Raw genomic sequence first — 26,892 nt, forward strand, 5'->3', positions numbered from 1 at the left:
AGATCAGGTAAAGAAAATTTTTGTTATCAAGGCACTGCATGATGAATACTATTTTATAAATGAACTTCAATTCTACTTTCTTTTTTTTGAAATAATATGAAAACAAGATTAACAGGTATATAAAACCATGTACACGTATTATATATGGAATATCCTGAATTAATTTTGATTTGAATGTGTCTTTGGTCAGTAAAAATTATATATGTGTGGTTAAATCTGCTTATTTTGAAACTGTATGAAATGTATTTGTTAGTATGACAATGCAGATTGCACTAATGATTTTACAGTAACAGGCTTACATATGAACTACATAGTGGTTGGCCCTACATAGTGTATAGTAATGTTTGTGAATAAACCTATGTGTATAAAAAATGACCTGTCTGATCAAAATATGAAAAGTTTTTCATACATATTTCATAAAGTAATGATCAATAAAGCCATACCGAGATGTAATATATTTATATAAATGAGTGACAATTCATTCTTATGTAAGCAGTGTACAAAAACAGTTTGAAAAATATATATATTTTTTCAGAAATAAGTTTTTGAATCCATAACACTTATTCATGTTTTATGCACCCATACAGTGTTTGCTCTTTAAAACGCTAGGGTTTCACAAACACTGCACTTGACTACAAGATAAAAGATATTACAATGCACATAACACATTTAATTACTATACATTATGCATTATGATGATCAGACTTTGGTGGTCATACACCGATTAGTAAATCCATGAGAACTAAAATAGATCAAGTCCAAATTAATCACAGTTTAGAAAGTCACAGAGGTATTATATATAATCATTAAAAGCATATGTCTGAACCAGGGTTGTCTTCAGCATGGTGAGAAGCAGGGCAAGCCTCTCCAGTGCAACCCCTGGCCTGATCATACTTGCTGGTGGTTTAGTGAAGTGGAGGTTTGCACATCTTTTAGCATGGACCTCTACACTATTGATATGCTGGATATGATGTCATAGATCATGGCACGTGACAATATGAGGTGCGGAAACGAGGAATTGATATTTGAGGTTTGTGCTGGTGGCTATACATGCATCTCTTATGCTTTCCATGCCTCCAGTGGGTCCAGAGTTCAGTTTCTGTGTGTCCTTATGGTAGCCCAACTCATTTGCCCTGCACCAAAATACATACAAATCCACTGTTCCTAATAGGGTGGTACATAGGTAGCCATGTAGTATTTGAAATTTGGATAGGAACATTTATTATTGTATAATGAACGATACCTAGCCTATTGAAAGGGAAACACCTTATTGCACATTTGTTCTTGGATTCCTTAATCAGAAAATCTTAAAATCTCAACATTGTTTAACTTCATTTTTGATGTGTAATTAATAATGTATATGGGACCTAACAGACCACAGAACATTTACCCTATGTACCCTATGGCCAGGCCTAAACTCCTAAGTATTTTAAGAAGCCGCTTCACCTGTCCTTCTATATTCAGCATTAGAAGCACAATTTCCACTACTGAATACCCAAACTGCTCCCGGGAATAATTATTCAAATCCTGTAAATGTTTGTGTTAGCATGAGTGTGCATGTGTAGCTGTGTGTATATATAGGCACACATGTGCAATTGTGTGCAAGTATCTAAGTATGAGAGTGTATCTAAATATGTGTGCCAGTGTGTATGTTAGTTACCGGAAGGTGGGCAGGGTGCCAATGGGGCTGCTTGGCTTTACCTGCCCACCTGGGCCAGAAGGTGCCAGCCCTCCCCTGGATTAAACCTTCAGTGGAAAACATAATATCAGACCTACTAAAGTTTATTTTCTTAGCATACTGTAGAGTGCACTTTTTGGTAGAACAATGCTTAACATTGTTTCGCACTTATTAATATGTCTAGAACATGTTTGATCCAATATACATGGATTAATTTTGTTTATAACACAAATGTAGGCATTATTTGTAGAGTTTTATAAATAGGAGACATTTGATATATGTTTCACCTATACAAAAAATCTGGATACATTTTAACTAAGGTATATGTACCTATAAAAGCATTCCCTTTGATGAACTCGTCAGCATTCTGGTGATGTGGTGTGAAACCCTGATTACAATTTAACCATAGATTTAACATACTCAGCCTAATAGTTGTTCAAGTTTCAAATGCTACAAACATACTTCTACATAAAATAAATACATTTTAACTTAAATACTTGTTTCTTTATCTGATGTGTAGACATCAGAGGGCTTTGGGGTGACATCAACATTTCCTGGGTTATTCAGGGGTTCTTTAGTTTCTAGACTTTTCTCCATTGTGTCTTTTCCATCCCTAGACATATTTTCTTTCGCTAACATTCTGTAATTGATGGCATTGCCAATAAATAAATAAATACTTGATACAATAACTATCAAACCACATACAAAGTACATGTATTTATAACTTCCAGTTATATCCACCAACCAACCTGAAAGACAAAAAGAACACAACATGTTAGATATTACATATTATTTCATAAGAGTTAGTTATGTTAAGTGACAAATGTTACATCAGGGCAAGGATGATATATATTTAATGTGTGGCTATAAAAAGTCTACACACCCCTGTTAAAATGCCAGGTTCTTGTGACGTTATAGGTCACATTAAAAGGTGGAAAAAGTTCTGACATGATTTATCTTTCATGCTCATTCTCATTCACAACAACCTGGCATTTCTACCTGGGTGTGTAGACTTTTTATATCCACTGTACACACAGATATATACTACTGTTGAAACGTTTGGGGTCTAGCTGTGTAACAGAATTGCAAAAGGCATTTCTAATGATCAATTAGCATTTTAAACTGAAACGTTTATTAGCCAACACAACGTGCCATTGGAACACAGGAGTGATGGTTGCTGATAAAGGGCCTCTGTACGCCTATGAAGATTTAGTATTAAATCTGCACTGTATTTCTGTATGTGCAAAATTAGCTTTTCTTTCAAAAACATGTACAAGTGACCCCAAACTTTGGTTGTTATTTTATATACATACACACATATATAATAGCAGTATGAATGTCATTAATTATGCACCTTTGTAGATATCAGTTGCTAAGGAAGATATGACAGCATGGTGCACTAATTTATTACTTTGTCAACAATTTGTAGGTAAAATAAAGGTTAATTTTTGAGAAACAATCCCAGTTTTCATTACATTTGTACTTCAATATCAACAAAGAAAGTTTCACTAAGTTATTAAAGACAATCTTACCTCCCATTGGTGGACCAAGTAGTACTGGGCAACATTCCACAATTGTAACAAGTCCTACAGCGCTTGAGAATCTAGCTGCTCCAACAAGATCCATCAGGGTTTCAAATAACACACTGCTTACCATTCCAAAGGCAAATCCAAAAAATACTGCATATACCACCAGACCGGTGTAATCATTAGCAAATGGGCATAAAACATGGCATATTCCATTATACAGGATAGCAAAACAGAAAAAATATTGTATCCTTGGACGGACGTATTTTGAGTTTGCAACCATTCCCATGGTAGGTCTTGCAACCATATCTACAAATGCTAGGATAGATAGCAAAAACGCAGCTGAATATTCATCAATACCCATATGCTTAGCATAGGGAGCTAGGAAAACAATAGGTGCAAAAAATCCAAGGAACATGATGACATTTCCAGACAAGTAAATTAAGAATCCTCTGTGTTTAAAAAGTGATAAATCTAAATATTTATTAATATTTTGCCATGCAGTCAGCTTCTTCTCATTGCTTATATTTGCCTTTTCAACATCTTTCTTTGGTGGCTGGTTACCAATAGGTCTCATGAGAGATCCAGCCACGCAGCAGTTTAACAGAAGCCCCCCTAATATCAGGAAGCTCCCTCTCCATCCGAACTGATTGAAGAGAAACTGGTTAAGTGGAGCCAATGTGCTTAAAAATACTGGACTTCCAGCCATGGCCAGCCCATTAGCTATTGGACGCTTTTTGAAGAAATATTTCCCAATGATGGTTAAAGATGGCTGTAGATTAAATGCTAATCCAAAACCTAAAAAAAAAAAAAATGTTCAAGAAAAACCATATAACTAATAGGTTAAACAAGATTAAAATAGCAAGGAAGTGCTAGTACAACGAATAAGAGATAAAAAATACAAAATTATAAATGTAATACTAAGATATGGCTTGCTTGTTGATATATTACATATCTGTTAAACATGTCTTTAATATGTTTTCATATTTCCATTTTATGTTAATGTGAACAATTTTGAGTATAATATATAAAACAAAATCAAATTAACAGCAGGATTAATTAATGAGACATAAAGAGTAGTTGGCAGGAATAAAATGTCCACTAGTCTGGTTCTTTGGGAGGAGGTAAAAAATCTAACAGACAAGCATTGCATGAACTAGCACCAGAAAAAAATAATTCACGTTCGAGTTGTGAATTGTCACGTTGCAACGGAGTTGGAGACACCGGAGTCAGGTAGAACCTAAGGGTACTTGAAAGTTCAACAAGCTGAGGTCAGGATTCTAGAAGACAGGATAAACGGGTAAACACGCCAAGTTCAGGATGCCAGAGAACAACGTAGTCAAGGAACAAGCCGAGGTCAAACATGAAGGACAGCATTATATGAACGCACTCTGAGGACTAGCACCCTGTCAAAGGCCTTTTCTGAGTCTGTGGAGAGTAGCGCCATCGGGACATTCCATACTTTAGACCAGTGAATGACATTAAGTATTTTTGTGGTGTAATCACTGGCCCTACCTGATCCCTATTCACCGTCTCAGGGAGCAGGGTGCTCAATCTTAGCGGCAACACCTTAGCCAGGATTTTTATCTCTACATTTAACAGGGAAATCGAGCGATGGCTAGAACAAATCTGCGGGTCTTTACGGGGTTTGGAAGGATCACAATGTAAGCCTCCTGCACCTGCGGGATAAGTTTGGACCCTCGGGCCAAGGAGTTAAACATCTTAGTAAGGTGTGGGATTAGAAGCTGCCGGAAAGATTTATAATAAGTGATGGTGAGGCCGTCAAGACCCGGACTCTTGCCTGTCGGGGAAGATTTAATGACCTCCTGTGTCTCTTCCTGGATTATTTCCCTGTCCAAAAATTCTATTGTGTCCTCTCCGAGGCGGGTGCCCACATATTTGGAAAAGTAATCTTCTAGTCGATCAAAAGCCCCTTGCGGGGAATCCCCACCTTGATGACCTATATATAGGGAGTGATAGAATTTAGGAAAACATTCGGCAATGATATTGTTCCGAAATACAAGTTAACCCCTAGCATTCCTGATTTTAGGGACAAACAAAAGACTTTGCCTTTTTCTCAGTGCCCTCGCTAGGGCCCTACCCGTCTTGTTACGGTGTTCATAGTACTTGGATTGTGTAAGGGAAAGTGCCCTACGGATGTGTTTTGCCAGCTAGTCCGCTAATTTAGACCAGGCCGCTAGACGCTTAGATAGAACCTGTGACTCGGAATTGGATGTACGTAGAGACTCTAGGCGTGTTATTTTCCCACATAGTTTCCATACTAATAAACTGGCCCCTCAACACCACCTTATGGGCTTCCCAGATGACCGTATGATCAATATCATCAGTAGCATTAAGGGTGAAGTATTCCCGAACGTGGTCTTCTATCTGTGCTTTATGTAGGGAAACAGATAGCAGGGATTCCTTCAATCTCCACAACTTGGGGCGTGATGCCCTTGAGGGGTTGGCCAAATGTATAAACACGGGAGCATGATCGCTCCACACTATAGAGCCCACCGATACCTTACGGTCAGATGGAGATATCTATGAGATAGGAAAATCATGTCTACCCTGGAATATCTATTACGAAGCATCGAGAAGTATGAAAAATATTTGCCTCCGGATTGAAAGCACGCCATGTATCTATTTGTTGTGTCTTCAAAAGCCCCTCCTTTATTCTCCTGAGATGAGAGAGCCGAGTACGAATAGTACCCGTAGAGTGCAGGGTCCATGGTCACATTAAAGTCACCGCCTAATATTACCATGCCTTCTGCAAGCGCCTCCAGCTGCCCCAAGATCATTTTAATGAACGCCTGCTGTCTAGAGTTCGGGGAATATATATATTAGCCAATGTCATTTTTTCATTACCAAAGTAACCTTTTAGGATGAGTGCCCTGCCTTTACTGTCTCACCAGTCTCCAGGATTGTGTATAAAAATCACTACACCCTTGTTTTTACGAAAAGGCAAGTGGGAGAAAACATATGGGGGTATCTGCGAATAGCGAACCTTGGAACCCTGTGACGCTTGAAGTGCTATATAAACTTATAGACTTATACAAATCAATGACCAGCATGGAACGCTTTTGAGACGAGTTTAATCCCCTCACATTAAAAGGACATGACTCACACCCGAGAAGGGTGTATCTGTGCACCTTACCTAGCCATTTGGGAGTGGTACGCCCGATGCAAAGGGCCTGGACACACTAGCGGGTAATCCCCCAGAACAATGTGAAAAAACTTAAAACACAAAACGTTGAAGCAATGAGGCACTGTCATTTCAGTACCTAGGCCTTAGGTGCTGAAGACAGGTCGGGGTCCTACAAATGATGACGGTCTCACCTGAACCTGATCTCTGAGTGGCCCCAGGCCCAAAAGGGGCAAAATGTGGTTTTAAATAATCTAAAATAATGTAATTCAAACAGAAAATAATCTGGTCGTCTGTGTCGGGTCCCCATCCGGCCCCGAGTGACATAGCACCCCTACCCTTACACGAGATTGGGGCCCAGTCCTCTGAGTCACCCATCTCCTCCACCTATCTCAACCTGAACCACGGCACAGGTTCACCGAGGCTGAAGATCCCACAAAGCCTTAGTGAAAGTGTTCCCAACCCCGGAACAAGGGTTAGGGGGGGAGCCGGGCATACTCCATGGTTATATCCCAATGGGGGCAAATGTGCATAACTGGGGGGGGGGCAGGTTGGCAAATAAAAGGAATTTAAACAAAAAAAAAATATTTTTCTCAATCACAGCTTTTATAGTTTACATGAATTAATAAAGAAATAAAAGTTTCTTAGAAGAATATTGTGAAGAATAATGCGATCACTGTTTTGTTCCACTGAATAAAATGGAACTGCAAAAATGTTTGCAGTAGCAAATGTTTTGATTCCATTAAGTCTAATTTATTTAATTTATTAGGGCCTTCTAACACTTGTGCATTCTGGAATTTTAATACAAATAATGTGATAAAAAGAATGTATTTGGCAAATAGTGTGACTCGGGTATGTATAAGGTGTGCGTGTGGGTATAAGAGCTCGACCGCGAGATAAACTATATGGGGCTGGTCTCCAAATGCTTCCAGGGCTGCTTTTCAGGCCCTGGATGTAATTATGTTGTAATGAATAGTGCTGCTCTTTTTGGTGTCTTTTGTACAAGAACAGGAGAAAGCATTAATTATGACACTTACCCCCAATAACACCAACACAGATGTATAGCTGAAGGACACTGTTGCAGAAAGAGGCAGCTATCATTCCTGAGGAGCATAATAAACCACCAGCCAATACTACCGGACGGCTTCCATATCGGTTTACAAGGATACTGCTTATAGGGCCTAAAGTTGAACAAAAAAGAAAACATTGTAAGTATATATTTGCAAGCAGGCATGTTATTAGAGGCAAACACATATACATACATATATTTATAGAATGTATCCGCTACAATGGAAGGAATTTGTGTGGCTCATTATGTTGTAATTCTTTCAAAGATTATGAAATATCACGATAGACATATATATAACACATATGTGTAAGATATATTGATGTATATATTCATATGTTTTATACAAATGCTTTTATTTGACATTCTAATACTAATTTGCAAAGTATGGTAAAGTTTTGCATAAAGTCTGAAAAGAATTCTCTCGGCATTCTAAGGACTTGATACACATGACAAATGCGCAACACTATTACAGAGAAGGCATATGATGAATGGATTCTCTTACTGTGGAAAGAGTATTAGAACAGAATGCAGTAACATGACAGGAGAATTCTGACAAATGTGACAATAAGGAAGAGGAAAACGCATAAACAACATAGATAACAGAAATGATCTGCTTAAATGGAGATGGATGCATGGAAAACTCGATTTGGCTCCTAGAAAGTAAGTTGCAAGCACTACATTATCAAACATATTATAATTGGAATACCAATACAGTTTTCAAGTATGCAGTGAACAATGCTGAAACTGAAATAAAAAAATAAAATCATATGAGCTAATGTTCATGTTGAAGATTACAATGTTTGTAGTGTTTTAAGTAAAAAAACAAAAAAAACAAACAAGTATTACAGTATATACGCTTTTACATATGTGACCAAGGGGCTAATTAAAAATAGGGAGCAAATAGAAATGAAATGTAATCTTATTTGTGACAGAATATGTTAAATACTTGTGCACAACAAATATTTGTTTGCCTAGTCCATAATTTATGATTAAAATCTAAGCTAAGACCTTTTCACAAAAATAAGCTTCAGCAGTTTTTCTTTTGTAAAACAGGCTCGGTATGTCTTGCAAATAGTTTTTCTTACTGCAAATAATAGATGACTTTAAACATTACACCCCTGGGTAAACAGACGTACCCAACATATGGATATGAAATAGTTCTTAGTCCAACATCCTGGACTGTATCTTATTTTGTACAGTCTGCATCCGTGTAAAGTGTTTATCTACTAGTAGTCACAGAGAACATTTTATTACAGCTCATTACATCATAATTTCCAAGAGCATTAAAAAAAAAATTAACAAAAACCAAGGAATCACAGCTTTGTGAAAATTACATATTTCTACTAAAGAGAGTGTTACCTGGTCAGTTCCCTGGGAAGCATGTATCATTGGACCTCCTTGTCAGAACTAAACATTTCAGCACAAAAAGAAAAAAATATAGGTTTGTGGATTTAAGAGATTCATTTTTTTCTAATCAATTCTCCAAACTTCCCCTAAAAATGAAAGTGCGGGAGAATTCTGGGAGCAGAGATTAGGTGGCACTCAAACACTAGTCTCCTCTAATTATAAAATCAGTAGGAAAAAACAATAATTAACAGACTAGTCAAGACATGAGATAATAAGTGCATACATAAGAGCTTTGGTTGCAGCTTGCAGGAAGGGGTGAATGTAGGCAATGTGAGGCTGGAGTCATGGTAACGCTGAGGCAATAAGCATGTAGAGTAGGTATGATGGTTTTATCATGGTCTGTCAAAGGAACATTGGCATTGGAGGGAAGTTCAGCTTTTGAGAATGATGCAGATGTCCAGTTCGAAACACAGGCAAACCAATTAGTGACACAATCAAAGAGGGAAGAAGAGATATTAATAGTGGAAAAGTAGATTTGTATACTGGTGGGACTGTGAGCCAAATGAAAAATTAGGTAGTGTGAAGTGTGAACAGATCCTAGGATGGAGCTCCCAGTGGGAAGTTAGACCAGGGAGGTGGGATATCAACCAGGAAAAAACAGTGTCACAGAGAGCACGATTGTGAAAGATTTGAAGAAAAAGAAAAGTCTGGTCCACAGAGTCCAAAAGACAAAATGGTTCAAATTGATTAGCAACACAGATTCTTGGAATTAGGATTCAGTAAATCATTGGTCACTTTAACAAGAACCGTCTCAACAGAGTGAAGATCAAGTTGAAATTGAGAAAGTTGGTAGTCAGGCATATATAAGGCAATCAAGACGTTTAGCGGTGAGAGAAAGCAGAGAGACAGGATAGTAAATTTAACAGACTGGTGGGGTCCAAGGAGGGCTTCTTTAAGATGGGAGTTATGATTGCATGTTTGAAGTATGGATGGGAAGGATCCAGTGGAGAGGGAAAGAGTTAACATGTTAGGGTAAGGACAACATTACATTATATTGATTTATATAGTGGCAGCAGATTCCGTAGTACTCTTACGGTCAGAGTCAGTAAAAATAATATAAATCGCACACAATGGTACAAAAGGAGAAGAGGGCCCTGCTCTTGCGAGCTTACAATCTAGTTGATGGTTGAGGATGAGTTGATTGGAGTCAGGATGATCTTTAGAGGTTGTTGGTTATTCAGATGGCTTTATTAGGATGCTGACTGAGTGTTCAGAAGAAAGGTTGCATGTGTCTCAAAAAAAGTGGGTTTTATAAGAACTTTTGAATTTTGTGTTCAAAAAGGAGAAAGTCTGAGAGAGCAGAGGGAGGGATTTCCAGAAAAGGGGCACATCACGTATATATAGCAAGGGTGCTATATAGGTTGTCCAAAGGCAAGTCTCCACTTATATGGCTCAGGAGGTCAACTTAAAACTCTTGACTTTTCATCTTCTCTTTAAGTTAACCTCAGTAGTGTCAAAGCTGCCACCTATGGAGTTGAGCTCCAGAGTTTTGCCCAGCAGGGACTGGGTAAATGTTAGCGACTACCCAAGGTTATATATTTCAGGTTCCTACTTGACCATCATATCTAAGATCCACTCAGAACAATACAGAACGAGAGAATATGTTAGGGTTATGAAACTACTAGGCAATTATGGAGGTATAGTAGGTTAGCTTAGGAGAAGACAGGGCATACTGTCTTTGAATATTGATTCTTTCTTTAAATAATCTATACATGGGATTTATCGGTCATGCTGGGCAGGGCATAAGGGGAGGGTTTAACTACGATGGGATGTGTGTGGTAAACTTTGCTCCATGTGATTCGCAATTGTGATGTGTTTTATATTGTTGCATCTGTTTGGTATGGTGGGGTCTTTCTATAGGCAAAATGAGAAAAATAGGAAGAGAGAAACAAATGTGAAAGAACAGTGTTCAGAGGCTGTCTGCAACATTTGTTTTTTATGTTTTAAGTGTATTATGTTCTCCCGTTGAAAAGAAAGGTATAAAAATCATATAAAACCTTGTCAGAGAGACATTACTGAGTAAGAGAGTACAAAAATGCTGGAAAAAATTAAATTGAGTTTTTTGGCACTTCATTTTAATGACAGACATTTTATATTTACATATTTTATCATTAAGTTTAATAAGCAAATTGTAAAGAGATAAAAAATGGGCTGACTTACCTCCTGCATACATAACAGCAAGCATAATAGAAGATATCCATGCAATTTCACTATATGAGGTATTAAATATTTCCTGAATTTCTTTGAAAAACACTGTAATGGCTTTGGGAAATGCATAGGAGAATCCAATGGAAATGAAAGCACCCAAAACTACAACCCAACCCCATTCTCCGTCTGGAGGGGTATGCTGTAGAGTCACTGGCATTTCTGGCATTTCTTGGGATGTAAATAGTCTGTAAAATACAACATAGAATGTGTTAAACAAATAATATACATATTATTGTGCCCCTGCACATGCCATCTGAGCCATCTGCCATTACAGCAAGTAAAATAACTATCTGTGCTTTTTCAAGACATAAAAACAATAGAGAGCCATCTTTAAATTGCATTAAAATCTCATTGGTGTTTATTCACCAAAGGGAAAACATAAGGGTGAGGGAATGAAATAAATTAAAAAAAATTAATTGGTTGCCCAGTGATGTTCCCATGACGCACTGACATAAAAAATACATAAGAGATCCCCAGGTATCTCCAGCCATACTGCACTGGGAAAATATATATATTTTTTATTATTAAAAAAAAGTGGCCTTTAGCCCTTTCACTAGCAAAAAACTATTTTTTCACTAGCAAAAAAATATTTAAAACAAATCACTACACTCAAACCCCTTAAGTCAATAGTGTTAAAAATATGTAATATAGGGCAGTATGTGAAGCATACAAGTGACCCTCTGAAACATAAAATATATATATGACTGTACTCAGATGCTGCTGAACATAAATTAGGTTATTGTTCAGCTGTGGCACTTATAGTATAGAAGACAATTTCCGCAAGATTGCAAAAAACATTTTCTATTTTAGTGTAGGTTTTTAAATCTATCATCACTAATAATTATGTTGTATGTATTTTAAAGAAGGCCCTACTTCCCCTGAACAAAAACGATGTATAATGTGTGGGCTCATCATGTATTCAGCTTCCATGCTCTAATACATGGAAGCTGAAGAGGAAGGTAGTATTTTCTATCTAAAATATACATAATCACACATTTTTGGGTACAAGAAATACTAAGATTGCTTTCTATTTTTTTACATTTAATTAAGAACTGCACCACCAAATAATCAATAAACATGCATTGTTATCTTAGCATTCACTTAGATGCAGTTCCTTTAACACAGTAATCACAGTCTCAATAGAATGACATAAACCAATAATAGCATAGAGGTACATAACAGAACGAATGGAAAGTAAAATTTCTCTGTAATACAAGGAGTTAAATCGAGATACCCTCTCCATTTTTAGCTAAGCAAAGGCTCATAATGTCCGGCGACTCGTCAAGCTGTTCAAATGAAATGCATGTGACCGAGTTTTACATATGCAATGTCACGACTTACGGTTTTGTTAAGTGCGGGCCTCATAGTTCTATATACTGTGAAAGTCAGACGTGTCACATTGGTGATTAATCATTAGTGGCATTAAAGGATATTTTCGAAACATAATATTTACTTATTTTATCTAAATATGCAGGTTTATCAAAATAATTAACATTTAGCTCTGTTAATTCTTAGTTGTAGATGGATCTCAATAACACACACACACATGTGAAGGTCATACATTATGTCTTTGCTTTACTAATGTGCCAGGACATGTGCTTTCATGAGAAAAGACACTGAACTTCAGAACACATGTTTTTGTTATGGCACAATATCTTGGATATTTAAATTAAAGGTTGCATAACAAACCAATTATGCAGATCGCTATCCTGTGAAGCCAGTTACACAAGCAACAAAATAACTAAAGGACAATAATAGAGAAGTAGCACCTGACTGTATGTGCAGGCTATGGGGCTATAAGCGAGCTGGTCTGGGCAGTTGTAACCTCCGCAATGGCTATGGATCGATGGCCATGACAATTTCCGCACCTTGTCACTTAGTGAGCCTAAGGTCTGAAGGGGGGGGGGGTTTATAATGAACAATGACACAATGAATGTAATATAAACCTAAATTTAATATTATTTTCATGAATACCCATTTACTTCTCAGTACAGCCCTCCACAAACACTGTTGTGTTCACTGTTTTTAGTTAAGCATTTTTAAATCTATACGCTGACTAAAGGGGCAAGAAAGTTCAATAGATCTATATGCCAGAGGGCATGTTTGGAGTTCCAGTTTAAGTATAGTAGGCCATAGGTTAAATATGTTATCAATGAAGCTTCGTCATGAGCTACTATCACAGGTAACACTGCAGAAGTGTACGATTAGCAAGAAGCTTGCTAGCAGACATAAAGCATGGGAAGTGGAAAAGAATGGAAATGGTGGTACTTGGAAGACATAAGAAAAACCATAAAGATAAAGATTAGCTAAAATAAATAAAAATGGCAAAGATAATTTGCAAACCAAAACCGAACATGTATCTCACATAGATCCTTCAAAACTCACATTAAAAAATAAATTTCACTGTATATTACGTTTTACAAATTTTGACATTTTAATTTCACGTCAGAAAAAGTGGCTTCTGCAAAGCATGAACTAGGGCAGATATTTTAGTAAAAATATTTCAAGGGAAGAAGTTCATAACACAAGATTTTTGACAGAAACATGGTAAAAAGGTAGAAATACCCCCTAGGCAATACAACACAGTTCTGTTCTCTTTTATAAGTCTCCGGGGTTTAAATTAACTAAAACAGTGTTGTTTCCTAATACTATAACCACATTTCCTTCTCTGTTTGTTCAGTTAAATGCTGATTTTAACCGTATCCTTCTGAGAGTCAGCAGTCTGCATTTTCTATCAGCATCAGATGATCATCATAGACTCAGGGCCACATCAATGCAGGTCAAAGTTATAGAATTGCTTTAATTAATATATAACCACATAATTTGCTTTCCATATCATCGGCCATCATTAAATCCAGATGTATTTTGTCCCTCCAGGAGTAGTATTTGACACTTCTGTGGTACTACATACCAACAAGTAATATTTACATCAAAAACCCTTAGCCTTAAAGGTTAACTTACATGAGTGAATAATTTATTTTACCATAAAAATGAATCATTTTACCCAAGCTACCATTCTAGAATCTATGAAAAAAGGAATAGAATAAGGATATATTTGTCGTTTTTTTTTAAAAAAGTCAGTATGGGTTTTTTTTTTAATTTTTATAAACCGGCTACAAACATACCGTATTGGCTCGAATATAGGCCGCACTTTTTTCCCCCACTTTAAGTTTTTAAAGTGGGGGTGCGGCCTATATTCGGGGTCTAGCGCCCGACGCCCGGGACATGCAGTCCCGGGCGCCGGGCAGGCAGCGGGGTTAAGATACAGATCCCCCGCAGCGGTGCAGGGGACCTGCATCCTTCTCCCCGATACGCTCAGACAGCCTCCCCTGCCAGCACTTCCCACGGGGGGGGGGGGGTGCCGGCACGGGAGGTTATCTAAGCGTTTTACCTCTGTCCACCCCCGACTTACCGGAGCAGACTCCCGGGTGTCTTGCGGGGCCGGCGGGAGACATTTACGCAATACGCAAATGCAACTTCCGGTAACGGTACCGGAAGTTGCATACGCGTATTGCGTAGATGTCCCTCGCCGGCCCTGAAGACACCCGGGAGTCTGCTCCGGTAAGTCGAGGAGGGGGGCAGAGGAGGACAGCGGCAGCGTATCGCGGGGAGGGAGGACAGCGGCAGCGTATCGCGGGGAGGGAGGACAGCGGCAGCGTATCGCGGGGAGGGAGGACAGCGGATCTCGGGGAGGGAGGGCAGCGGATCTCGGGGAGGGAGGGCAGCGGATCGCGGGGAGGGAGGGCAGCGGATCGCGGGGAGGGAGGGCAGCGGATCGCGGGGAGGGAGGGCAGCGTATCGCGGGGAGGGAGGACAGTGGCAGCGTATCGCGGGGAGGGAGGACAGTGGCAGCATATCTCGGGGGGGAGGACAGTGGCAGCATATCTCGGGGGGGAGGACAGTGGCAGCATGTTTTTTTTGGTGCTTTTTTAAAGAAAAAAAACTTTTTCTTTAAAAAAGCACCAAACTTTTAGGGTGCGGCCTATATACGGGGGCGGCCTATATCCGAGCCAATACGGTATTTAGATTTATTGCATTTATAAAAGATTCATTGTCTTCCACTACAGGTTGCCATAAAGTATGTGCCATATCTTCATGATATTTATTTTACATTTAAAAAATAGAATTATGTTCTGCTAACCTAAATCAATGAGAAGTGTGAGTATGAAACTCTAAGCAGTCGCTTAACGAGACATACACCACATTATAATAAAACAGCATATTGCTTTTCTTGCTAAATTTAAGAAAATACAGTGAATCACAAAATACTTTTTCTAACCTTTAACACAGCATTTTTTAAAGCTTTCAGGAAAGCAGTTTGTAACGTAGATATTTAGGTAAAGTGTCAACCAACTAGTTTTCCCATCTGGAGCTATGCTGTCTAACTAAATTATTTTTGTTTTTAACCAAAAAAAGCTGGAGGGGTTGACTTTTAAAAAATAAAAATCAAAATGATTAAATGTGGTAACATCCAAACGTAGCCTGTGGGTTATTTGCATACCCTAATAGTTAAGCATTTTAAAAATCCAACCTAGAGCTATTATTTTACTAGGTAAAATGTTATATCAGACACGGAGTTTTGCTGGTTACTGCTTGATCTAAGTTTAAGATAAAATAATAAAACGTATTTTGGTCATTTCATAGGGGTAGTGCATTGAGCAAAATATTAAGTTAAGCGTGAGCATAGGCACAGTAGACACTACCATAAAGCCATTGTGCCCCTAAAAGACTGCAGTTCTTGGCAAATGCCCATATTGCTACCAGTGTTAGGCCCCATTTATATGTGGGTAGTTTCTTAGGATGCATACATATGTGAAGCATATCAAATATCTCAAAATTCTTCACCTTATTTAAACTTTATATAATAGCAAAGCATTTGGTAGTTATCTAAGAGTCCCATCTGGTGTATTTTTGGCAAGTTATAGGAGATACCCCAGATATTGTTTGTGATGTCACATCCATACATGAAGCGTGCAAACAAAAAATAAAAACATGAGCAGTACGATTCTCTGGTTACTATAGCCAGTAACTAGATCCCTTAATATATTCAAGCGTGTGATCCGCTGTAGACCACGGAGCAATGAAAGAAGGTGGCCTGGTCTGATGAGTCACATTTTCTTTTACATCACGTGGATGGTCCGGTGCATTGCTTGCCTGGAGAACACATGGCACCAGGATGCACCCATGGAGGCCCCACCTCACAACTTACAGGACTTAAAGGTCCGGAGCTAATGTCTTGGTGTATATGCTTTATAACTGGTCTTTGGTAGAGGATTTTACCTCCATGTTTTCTACCCATAAGACACATCTACATTGAAAGACAAAAGGGCTTAGTATGGACATATCTGTAGGATACTGCAGATTTGTATTAAATGTGGAAATTATGGTCTGACTTAAAAAAAATGCGATGGACTTATATGACTACATATTGTTGGTAAGAATGATCCGTTCGTCCCTTCCCCAAACCATAAAGGCATAATATTTTCATTTTGACCTGTGCCAATAATCATCAAAATTATAACTGTTACAGTTTTGCCTGAAATGGTTGTTTAACGCAACACAAGTTTCAATTTGTCAACCTACTAGCTAAATTTCATATTGCAGACATGCATTTTATTTGTATTATGGTTAAAAGGGTACTTTTAAGGGAATCTATAACTTGCACTGGGCTTATTTGTAATGGATAGCCTTATTTCATTACTATATGATATATTATTGAAGAGCTGGTTGTTTTGTGTTTGTTATCTATAGCCGCTTGTAGTATTTTATACATAAAAACCTCCTACAAATACACAATCCTGGCTGGATAAAAGAAGATGCATTTAATTGTATTTGCTTTAAGCCTTTTACCTTCCCATTCGTGTCAGTGTTCACCCGCCCCTCTGGTCATGCCACAATCAGACCATTTCTGAGAGGCCAGCCCTTTATTTTCAGCCTAAATGAATAGTTTGACCTCTATTGCACAGAACACCAAGATAATTGTATCTCACAATTTGTGTTTTAACCCCTTAAGGACAATGGGCGGTCCCTAAACCCATTGAAAACAATGCATTTCGAGCCCGTACATGTACGGGCTTTGTCATAAAATACACCTATGGGTTAAATTAGTATTGCTGTATTTCAGATTAGACATATAAAACAGGTTGCCAGTGTTTACTGCTTGTATATATTTCTATATCGAATAATCAGTATCTTACAAATATTGCAAAAATATTCTGAAATATATTCTGTACAGGTTTTATATTTTTAAACATATCTTTCGCTCATGAAGTGCTCATCCAGCATGTAATTCTATACTCGGCCATAAAACCGTGGATATGATACACACCTATCTATTAAATATTAAAATGCATGCAAAATTAGGCCTGATCCACATAATAAATATTTGTGCAAGTGTATAAAATACTGTCTAACTAACCCAAAATAAGGAAAACAATGCATGCAGGATTGTATAGTATAGTTAATTTATACTTGCACTGTTTCTTTAAATATCTATAGGACCAAGAGCCATATGATATCCACAAAATCTAATTTGTATTGGCATGCCACCAGTGCTTATCATTTAAATGACACAGAACGTACAACAAAGAAAGCTTACTCTTGGGCAAAGTACACACTGGATTCTATGCAAATGTAAATTTTTAAAACACAAGAACTGTGTACCTTTTATTGTGTCGTATAATATCCTCAATGAATTGCCTTCTGCCAATGACATAAAATGATTTTTATTAGAGAAGTGCAGTTTAAGTTAAGCATCCTAAATCTTTTTACCGTACTCTATAATGTTCAGTAAATAAACTCCCATTGATTAAATATGAAAGTGCCAGTTCTTTCTATAGTCTCTACCAACAACGAAAAGTTTTACAAATGTTCAGAAATGCATGGTATGACATTACTCTTACTCTAGAATTGGAATGATGGAGTGAACACAGCTAAGTCCACATGACATTGACAGTCTACAGCTAGCTTTCCAGCTATTACTGATTCACAAAACGTCTGTGCCGAACACAAATTTGAGTCCAGCATTCTGGATGGAAATTGAAGAAATAGTTGCACACCACCTGGAGAGGTAACTGTTGACTACACCTCATTTAGTCTCAATTAATGCCATTGTATGTTCTCTTAGGATACCTGATTTTGAATATTTCCAGGTTGGCGTTGCCAAATGGTTTATAGGATACTAGACTTTAAAAAAAGGTACCAATTCAAAAACATTGCTTATACAATGAATTCCGATAATTCTAGCCCTAGATTGTAAGCATCCAGTGCATCCCTATACACAGGCACTTTCCTGCATGTATGGGGGATTGTGCAACCCCCCATATATTTGCAAGGGAGACACCATGAAAATTTAAAGGGACCATGCAGTATTAAAAGCACATGTGATGGATGATTGTTTCTTTAATGGCTTGACTACATAGTCACTGAAAAAAATCTCAGCAAAGTTGCCCTTAGCTATGCCTCTAACCACATCTCTTTAAACAAATGTCCAGCATTTGAACTGCTAACAGATATTCCAATGCCCATCTACAGTAATTGAAATGGCAGGTATACCAATGCCCATCCACAACATTTAGAATGCATATGTGCACACTAAAAATCATACTCACAACCCTAAAAAGTACATTATGTGCATATTTTGTAGAGTTCACTTTAAACAATGTAAATGTTTACTTTTGGTCATCCTCTAACTTGCTCTATTTATACTGTTAAGTATGCAACATATAGTGCAGTCAAGCATTTTTTTTCACAATGACTTTACTCCTGATTTAAGAGACATTTTGGAGCCTGTAATGCTATTTTATGCCATGTGTGTATACTTTGGTCACTATTTGTAATCCAACATGCAATTTTAGATACCCTAAATCAGTGTCTGGAAGCACCACAGCAGTACACTTTCATATAACCACTGATGGTTCATTAATATGCTTATCTGAAATGGCTGTCCTACATGCCCTCATCTAAAGAGATACTGAAAACCTAAATTGTTGGGGGAACTTAAGAATTAACATTGAAAAAATTGGTCATTAATCACAGAATGAAGGTCATAGACCGGTACACTAATTAATAGTAATTCAATGTGTACATAAAAATATACTTGCAATCGTTTCAATTCAAAGTTTTGACAAACTTAAAGGTTTCTATAAACAAAGCTATAGAAAATGATATCAATGTATTTAAAACAAGACAACACAGACTTACATTTTGCTCTAAACACAGATCATGGTAGCATGTCAATTCATGATAAAACATAAAAGTATTGAATGCCAGAACACAGATAAAAACAAATCATTTTACTGTATATGTTGTACTGACAGCATATATTACAAAACAAAACAAAAAAACTATACAACACCTGTTAATCCAGAATGCACCTTGGCTATTCCTGCTGCTATGAATGGTGAGCTTGATTTACTTTTGTTCTTACAACTACACACTGGTGTGTTCATTTCAGTTCATATAATTAGCTCCTTGCTGATTGGCTGACGTGAGCCATACCTCCTTTTTGTTTGCTAAAACACTGCCAGTTCAACAGCAGATATCAAACATTAAAGGTGTGACAAGTAGATGTTAACAGGTAGATTGAACCTTATTTTAATATGTTAATATTATGTCACATTTATGGCAATCTGGTCACAATATTTTTATCTTAAAGTAGTTCTAAGAAACCTTTCAGCACGGTATGTTATGTGCAATTTCTGAGGCACAATATAGGTTAATGCAGGACATGCAATAGTATATTGTGGGGTTGCATTGATCTGAGTACAATTTGACCACTGTGCATGACCAGCAGCCACAATAAGCATAACAATTGTCCTGAAAGCTGGCAATCTGTATATAATCAAAGTAGCTGTAACTGAAAAAATATATTACGTTTATTTATAGAGCACTGTCCGATTAACCTGTAGTGGTAAAAGTTTGTGTTTTATTTTTTTTTTTTAACAGTATTTCCACAAGGGGGAAGCAGTTACTTTAGTTGCATATTGTTAACATGACTTTTATTAATGGTTGTTAATGCATTGGGGTTGCACCTCATTAGTTGTGATTCATTTTCAGACTAACAACCTTTAGATAGATTCATAAAAGTGTGAAAGATGTTTTTTTTTTTTTTTTTAATATAGATTTTGCCCAAATGTCCATTGAATGTATCTAAATCTATTTAAACAGTTTTTTTTTTAAATGGCCACTTAAACAGGTGAATTTCTTGAAATGCTCTGATTTAATTTACTATGACGTTAAAAGTAAAAGAAATACTTAAGATATATGCTTCTTTGGTTTGCATTTTTATTGTACTTGTACAGGTAAATATTAAATATTAGGTGTTTGGTACCTTCGGTTATCTCATGGGTTATTTCCCAAGATGGGCCATTTTACAACATAATAGCTCGGTTTTTAGTCTGCTGTTCTCTGGGCAGAGCGCTGGGCAGTGGTTGTGTCACATAGTTTGCTGTCTGGCTGATATATATTGCTACTTTGATGTATATGGGAATGACAGAAAAAAAAACAGACTGCAGCTGATTGCATGTATTGTTCAGCAACATGTGACATGTATATATGTTCTCGAAGAAATGCTCTATGTGCTCATCCTATATCCAGTGTTTGTATCTAATACCTAAAATATCAGGTCTCCTTCTAGCACCATGCAAACTAGTTACCAGTTTCATGACACAGTAAGATCAGCAGGTGAAATAAATCATTTTCTTAACAAAATGGATCTTAACAAAAACGATCGTAGATGGGGGATGTAGAGGGAACCAGTGGTGGACTGTGATCCCTGACTGTCTCTGCTTCATTCCTGTGAGCTGGTTACAAGTAGGTAGCCGCTCCAGCTCTCAGGGTATTGCACTCCCAAAAAACATGACAAACCGTGGCTGAAGAATCGTTTATTTCGTGCGCCCGGATTTTCAATACCATAACCCCCAACCAAATAAACACACGGAAACAAACTGTTTGGATAAAAAAATTGGCCACAGATTTTAATATGGACGGTACACAAATCCACAACAAATTATTAACACAATAAAGTCATTGACAGAATTGCCAACAAAAATAATAGAGTGCATACATTCCCCCATTGTTTTCCAATCATCCCCCTGACAACGACACCCCCCTTGCCATACATATAACACCACCATTAACCCCAGCAACAAAACCAATCGGGAAAGAGCATACTGACGAGAAGAAGTTTGGTCACCCTACTAATAACAGGGAGGGAGGGGAGATTCAGGTAAGAAAAACTGATTAAAAAGTGACAGTTACAAAATAGAGGGACCTATTTACACAGGACATCCCAAAGTCCCTTGACTCTATTATCCTAAGGTCCCTTTCGCTTAGCTACACTGTTCCATGGGCTACAGTCAGGATGCAAAAGAACAAGTAACTCTTTATTGTGGAGAAACATAGGGTTTTTAAGGACACATGCCAGAGGTGACTTAGTTGTTAAGTTTAACTGTTGCTGAATCCAGCTTAACAGAGCTTTAAGGGAGGCTTAATAATTTCAAAGTGATTAACATGTCATTGTGTTGCTTGTTACTTAATTGGCAAGTTGCTGTGGAAGTTTGAGTTATCAGTCGCTGATGATTTAAGTCAGTTGAGTTACCTGTGTAACCTTTTTGTGGGGAGTAGCTTCACTTGGGGTGGAGTTTAGCCAGGTAAGGGGACAGTGGCTATCCACATGTGTAAGCGGGGCTAGCCCTGAACACCTTAAGTTTGTATGGGGTGGGAGGGGAGTAGGATGGGGAGTGTGCATAAGTGGGTAAAAACTCACACTTTAGTGAACACAATTGCCAAGAAATGCCTGCAGCTTTTCATTCCATGCTCTCCACTGGATTGTTTTATCCATAGGTTTTTATCTGGTAAAAAACATTTGTGATTCACCTTAACTTTTTTTTTCCATATCTATCTTTAGTGCTTAATAACAATACATTTTTGTACCAAAAAAGGGGAATCTCTTTGGAATCCAATATACCTGGTTTAATAATATAGACTTATATAAGCCATACGTAAAAAAAATCTCTGTTTTGACATACTGATATGACATTGCTCCATAAACCTTTGTGTTCAGGAAGGGAAGAAAAACATTTACAGCTGGCTGCATAATTAGGTTTATATATTTATATAAAGTAAAGGGAAATTGTGCTTTAACACCACACCAGCGAAGAAACCTCAAAGGTACAGTGCTGAAGATCCAAAAGTGATTTATTCTAGTCTAATTCTGACACAGTTGGTATCAGTTGGTGGGACCAGAGACATATGTGCCTGCAACACCTCCCTCGCGGCCGCCATCCTTAATGCTGAGCGCATTTTGTAGTAGAGGATCTATTTTAAACAGAATATGTTGCTAGGCAGGTTGACAATGCCTTTGACTTAGTAACCTGTTATCCTGAACTTATCAAGATCGTACCGGTAATATGGAGCAGATGTCACTTAACCTGACCACCTTGTGGCCACAAGTGAACGGTTTTCAGAACCTAATTAGCTGACATGTTCTTATCTGAACACGTTTGATGCAAGCATTGGATAATTGTGCCCTGAATCTAGGATCTTCCATGGAAGTAGCATGACAGTGTTTTACATTAAGCAATGCTCAATGTAGCTCCCACAATATATCTAAAGCATCTAGGACTGGAATGTATAAAATTTTAAGATGATCTAAGCAGGATAGTAAATGTTTCAATTACAGTGACCTATGTTTATTTTGAAACACTTATGTAAGTTGTCCCCATACAAAAGCAATAATTAACTTGCTGCGCATGTGTAAGAATTGCTAAATAGAATGGAGATCCACAGACAGTTCTACTAGTGACTTAATTACTGTTGGAAAGCATGGAGTAAAAACCAAATGAAATATTTTGATGGCTTGAAATATCTGCCTCCACCGATTAGTTAAAGGGTTCTAATTTAAAATGTTATGTAATAATAACAAGCAATGTTGGGGGTTGATTGAGTGCACACATATATAAGACACTAAACTGGCAATATTCTAACCGTTGCGTAATTAGTTTGAATGCTTCATTGGTTTCTATAGTGATTACTAAGCTAGTACAAATGGATCAAAAAGTTTGGGACAAATGTTTAGTTTAGTTTTATGTGCATTCATTTGTGCAACAAATTCCATTGTCTGCCCATTTGATTCTTCTCTTGCATCTTCTTGTTTTTCTTTCTTCTGTCTCCTTTCTTCATCCTCTGCTCCTTGTGTCTGCTTTCTTGGTCCCCTTCTCTGTTCGCATGGACTTTAGTTAACTTATGCAAAGAGCCTCAGGGCACACCCTCTCACTGACTGGCATGAAAACACAAGTCTAGTGATTATTCCACTTACTCTAGATATTTGCCCCAGAATCATACTACAACTACCGCAATAATAGAATAATAGTGCGATCCCCTTAATTTATTTTTTCTACCTAGTCAAATCTACATTGCCATCTACTTGTGATACAATAAGTATAATACTCTAATGTTAACAAGTGAACTGATTACAGAACCTAATTATTTTGCTTGTTCTTATGAGTACTGCAAACTTTGATCCTTCTAAACGGAATGTTACATAAAAGCAGTACTAAGAAAAACACACATTAGGATTTACATTTTACAAATATTTCTTGATTAGAAAACAAGACCCTTTTAAAAATATTATTCATGTAATTGTTGATGTAATCACTGGGGAATTCAAAATCAGCTTTATTTTAGAGTAGCCTACAATAAATGTACTGCATCACCAAGACATCTTGAAAATATAATTTTAGCTGACATTTTGTACAAGAAAATATTGTTTCACCGCATGCACCTTTTTATAAAATATGCCAGTTTGACTATTATTGTAAACTTGGCTCTTAAGCGTACAGTTAAGGTAGGATTAGCTGCTTTTATTCACTCATCAGTGAGTATTGGATGTTCTTTTGGATAACATGGTTAATCCGGCAATTGCCAATGATTTGCTGACTGAAAGCGCCCCATACTCACTCTGTAGTATATGGTCCTCAGCTACAAATGTCCGGTCACATACTACGTACGGATAAAAATGTAACGTGCAGCCTGTTGTATCCAGCTGTTGTCTGCACCTGGGTCATTATGCTCAGTCTGGCCCCGAAAGTACACATCCAGCTTGGTGGGGGTACACATCACATTTTTATAAATGTTATATCTTTGTCCCCTTGGGAATTGTTGCTCACACACACTGGATGGGACTTAAACATACGTACACTATGAGTAGACCTTTTCAGTAAGCCCTACCCAGCATAATTGAGAATTTCCACTAACAAGCCTCTGATGTGTGGGGAGGAGAAGGGCTGCTGGATAATGTTATGTGGATGGGAGTAACTGGCTGTTGGATAATTTAATGTAAAGAGGGATGGGGGCTAATGGATAGTCTTGAGGGGGGGTTGTTGGATAGTCTTGCGATGGGAGTTGTAGTGAAAGAAACAAAAAAAATCAAGAAAGATCACGTTAATCATAGCTATATCGTATTGCTCATAAACTAAAGTATCTCCTGAAATAGATGAAGAAAAAAACATTAATTGCGATGTAACAGCTAAACCAGACCTCCGTGACACTTGTGAAACTGATTTTACACAAAGACTATGGTTTGTATGTTTGATTCTAAACGTTCTACGGTTTGTGGTGTAATATGTGCTTTTTAGTGACCTAAATCAAGTGCAAGATCATATATTTCAAAATTATTTTTGTTTTTTATATACTAGCTACAATTTACTCAACATGGGGTAAGACATACTAAAACAGTAAAAGGCAAACTAATTCATAAGGTAATAAGGATCCTTCTTTCAAGTTTCCAAGCAATCTTAGTCACTTTGTACTTTTTTTACATTTAACATGCAAAACACATTTCCACCAGATATGCTGAAAAAACGTAAAGGCTTCTGTGCCAATTATCACTTTAAAGGACTGATTTTGCAGCTAAGCAAATCAAATGCAAATATAGCCGCTTAGAATGGTGACCTTCTGGGCATATTCACAAAATTATTGTATAATGCACACAAAGGGTAGGCAAAATATATATAGTTAACATAGGGCACAAGTAATCAACTCTGCTAGGAAAAGTGTAACTCCCCAGCTCTGTTCATCAAAACCGTTTGTACCTGGTTTCTGATGCACAGAACATGGCCAGATTTACATCCCAAACATCACTATGCGCTTCTTAATTTATCTAGCTTTCTTAATTAAATCAAAGCCTCGGAGAATCGTCAGTCCGGATCTGGCAATGCTAGTGATGTGTGTTTAGTCAAATACATAAAAAGCAATCTAAGCATAAACTTTCTCAACACAAATATAGTCATGCCTGCAAAACACAAACTATGAGGTAGAGGTTTGGAATATTTAATAGGTACATTAATATACAGTAATCTTAGAAATATTCGATACAATTATAATCTTCATTCTAGGTGTACGAACCTTTACTACGGCAGCACATACTGGCAGATTAGTGGTACTGAACATGCATACGCATGGTTAGAATTCCCGATGGAAACAAAGTAAAAGTTATGTTAATTCCTAGAATCTACATAGACGTTTGTTGTCATAATAATTCCATATAATCATTTAGATTCAATTCTAAATTAGACTGGAACCCATCAAAACTTGGTCTACAGAATATTGCTGATGCTATATTGGTACTACTAGTATACAGTATCATAGGATAATATGATATTGTGCAATATATCCGTCATCTTCTGTTTCTCTGTCGGAAAAAGAAACTTTCCTCTTTGTTTTCATTGTACAGGAAGCAAATTCATGGCAATTTTAAGAGCTTGTTTATACAACACAACAGTACTTCATGTTCATGCCATATGAAATCTGTATCTGATTATCTTACGAAATAATATGATTAATGAAGCAATGCTGGACCAAACTTTCCACTAATGTTCTGCCTCAATTAGTGCAGCATTACCAGACAGATAATACAGTCAGTCAGTACAGTAGTTCCAACGGCACCATATGGTCACAATTTTTTTTCTCGAAAATTAGAGCAAGAGAACAAAGCGCGTACAGCATGTTATTAAAAAAATGTTCCTTAGCCGTCAGCAGTGATTTTGTTTCTATTTGAATACAACATAACACCATATATATATATAATGTTTGGGATTCCAGCACAAATATCCTAAAATACAGACGTGACTGCTATGTCCTCAAAACAGGAGTATTTTGCGGAGGTGTAAGTCACTGTACGTCACGATGCTACAGTCATTCTCTCCACTGGCAACAGAGGATAACAAAAAGGCAACGCCCCTTGAAATCTAGGCCAGCAATAACATGAAATCACAAATTGGGATGGTCTGCCTCCCTATAGCAAAGCATCCCTAGAATAAGTCACAGTTTCAAATCACAGAGCGCCTCTGGTCCATGTGTAGGAAAACATGGGAGAATTGAAAATGGTCAGTAGGGGTATGTTTTTATTTGCTCAGATTTTACAATCTTTTTCTAATAAGAATATTACATTACAAAATTGGAGCAATCTTAAATAATTCTACACAAAGCATAAACATAGAACTCAAGCTTTTTACCTTGTCACTGGTAGTGAACCCCTCTTACTGATGTCCTTTGCTATTTTTTTCCTCTTTAGAGTATGAATGGGTACATTGGAGTTTTGTGACGTTACAGATGCTTTAGTAGGAGGGGGAGGCTAAGAATGCTCTTGCTGTTGCTGAAGGAAAAAAGGGAGGGGAGAGGAGGGCGGTTTGCGCTGGCCCTGCTGATACTGGCTCTCTGTCACGGTTTCCTAACCAGCCTGAACAAAGCAGAAATGCCTTGGGACAGCCCTACCCAAACATTTCCATAACTGCCAATTCACTATTAAGAAGATCGTACCTACATGGCTCAGTGAAATGTGTGAAGATCATGCATATTT

The 26,892-nt window shown here is 37.5% G+C and overlaps 1 protein-coding gene across 3 annotated transcripts; it reads right to left on the reverse strand.

The window, feature by feature from the left end:
• Positions 1 to 1,769: 1,769 nt before the first annotated feature.
• On the reverse strand, positions 1,770 to 26,653 carry LOC128492135 (monocarboxylate transporter 2-like). 3 transcript variants are annotated; one of them, XM_053464592.1, is made up of 5 exons: positions 26,549 to 26,653; positions 10,986 to 11,218; positions 7,387 to 7,530; positions 3,211 to 4,002; positions 1,770 to 2,427 (listed from the first exon to the last, which is right to left on the reverse strand). In XM_053464592.1, exons 2-5 carry the CDS (start codon positions 11,197 to 11,199, stop codon positions 2,168 to 2,170), a joined length of 1,410 nt encoding a protein of 469 aa, XP_053320567.1. In that variant the 5' UTR covers positions 11,200 to 11,218; positions 26,549 to 26,653; the 3' UTR covers positions 1,770 to 2,167. The 3 variants fall into 3 exon arrangements, with proteins under 3 accessions (XP_053320567.1, XP_053320566.1, XP_053320568.1); XM_053464591.1 differs by lacking the exon at positions 26,549 to 26,653 and adding an exon at positions 19,390 to 19,511; XM_053464593.1 differs by lacking the exon at positions 26,549 to 26,653 and adding an exon at positions 19,236 to 19,317.
• Positions 26,654 to 26,892: the final 239 nt, after the last annotated feature.

This window comes from Spea bombifrons, chromosome 4 (genome assembly GCF_027358695.1).
Source record: "Spea bombifrons isolate aSpeBom1 chromosome 4, aSpeBom1.2.pri, whole genome shotgun sequence".
Lineage (NCBI taxonomy): Eukaryota > Metazoa > Chordata > Amphibia > Anura > Pelobatidae > Spea > Spea bombifrons.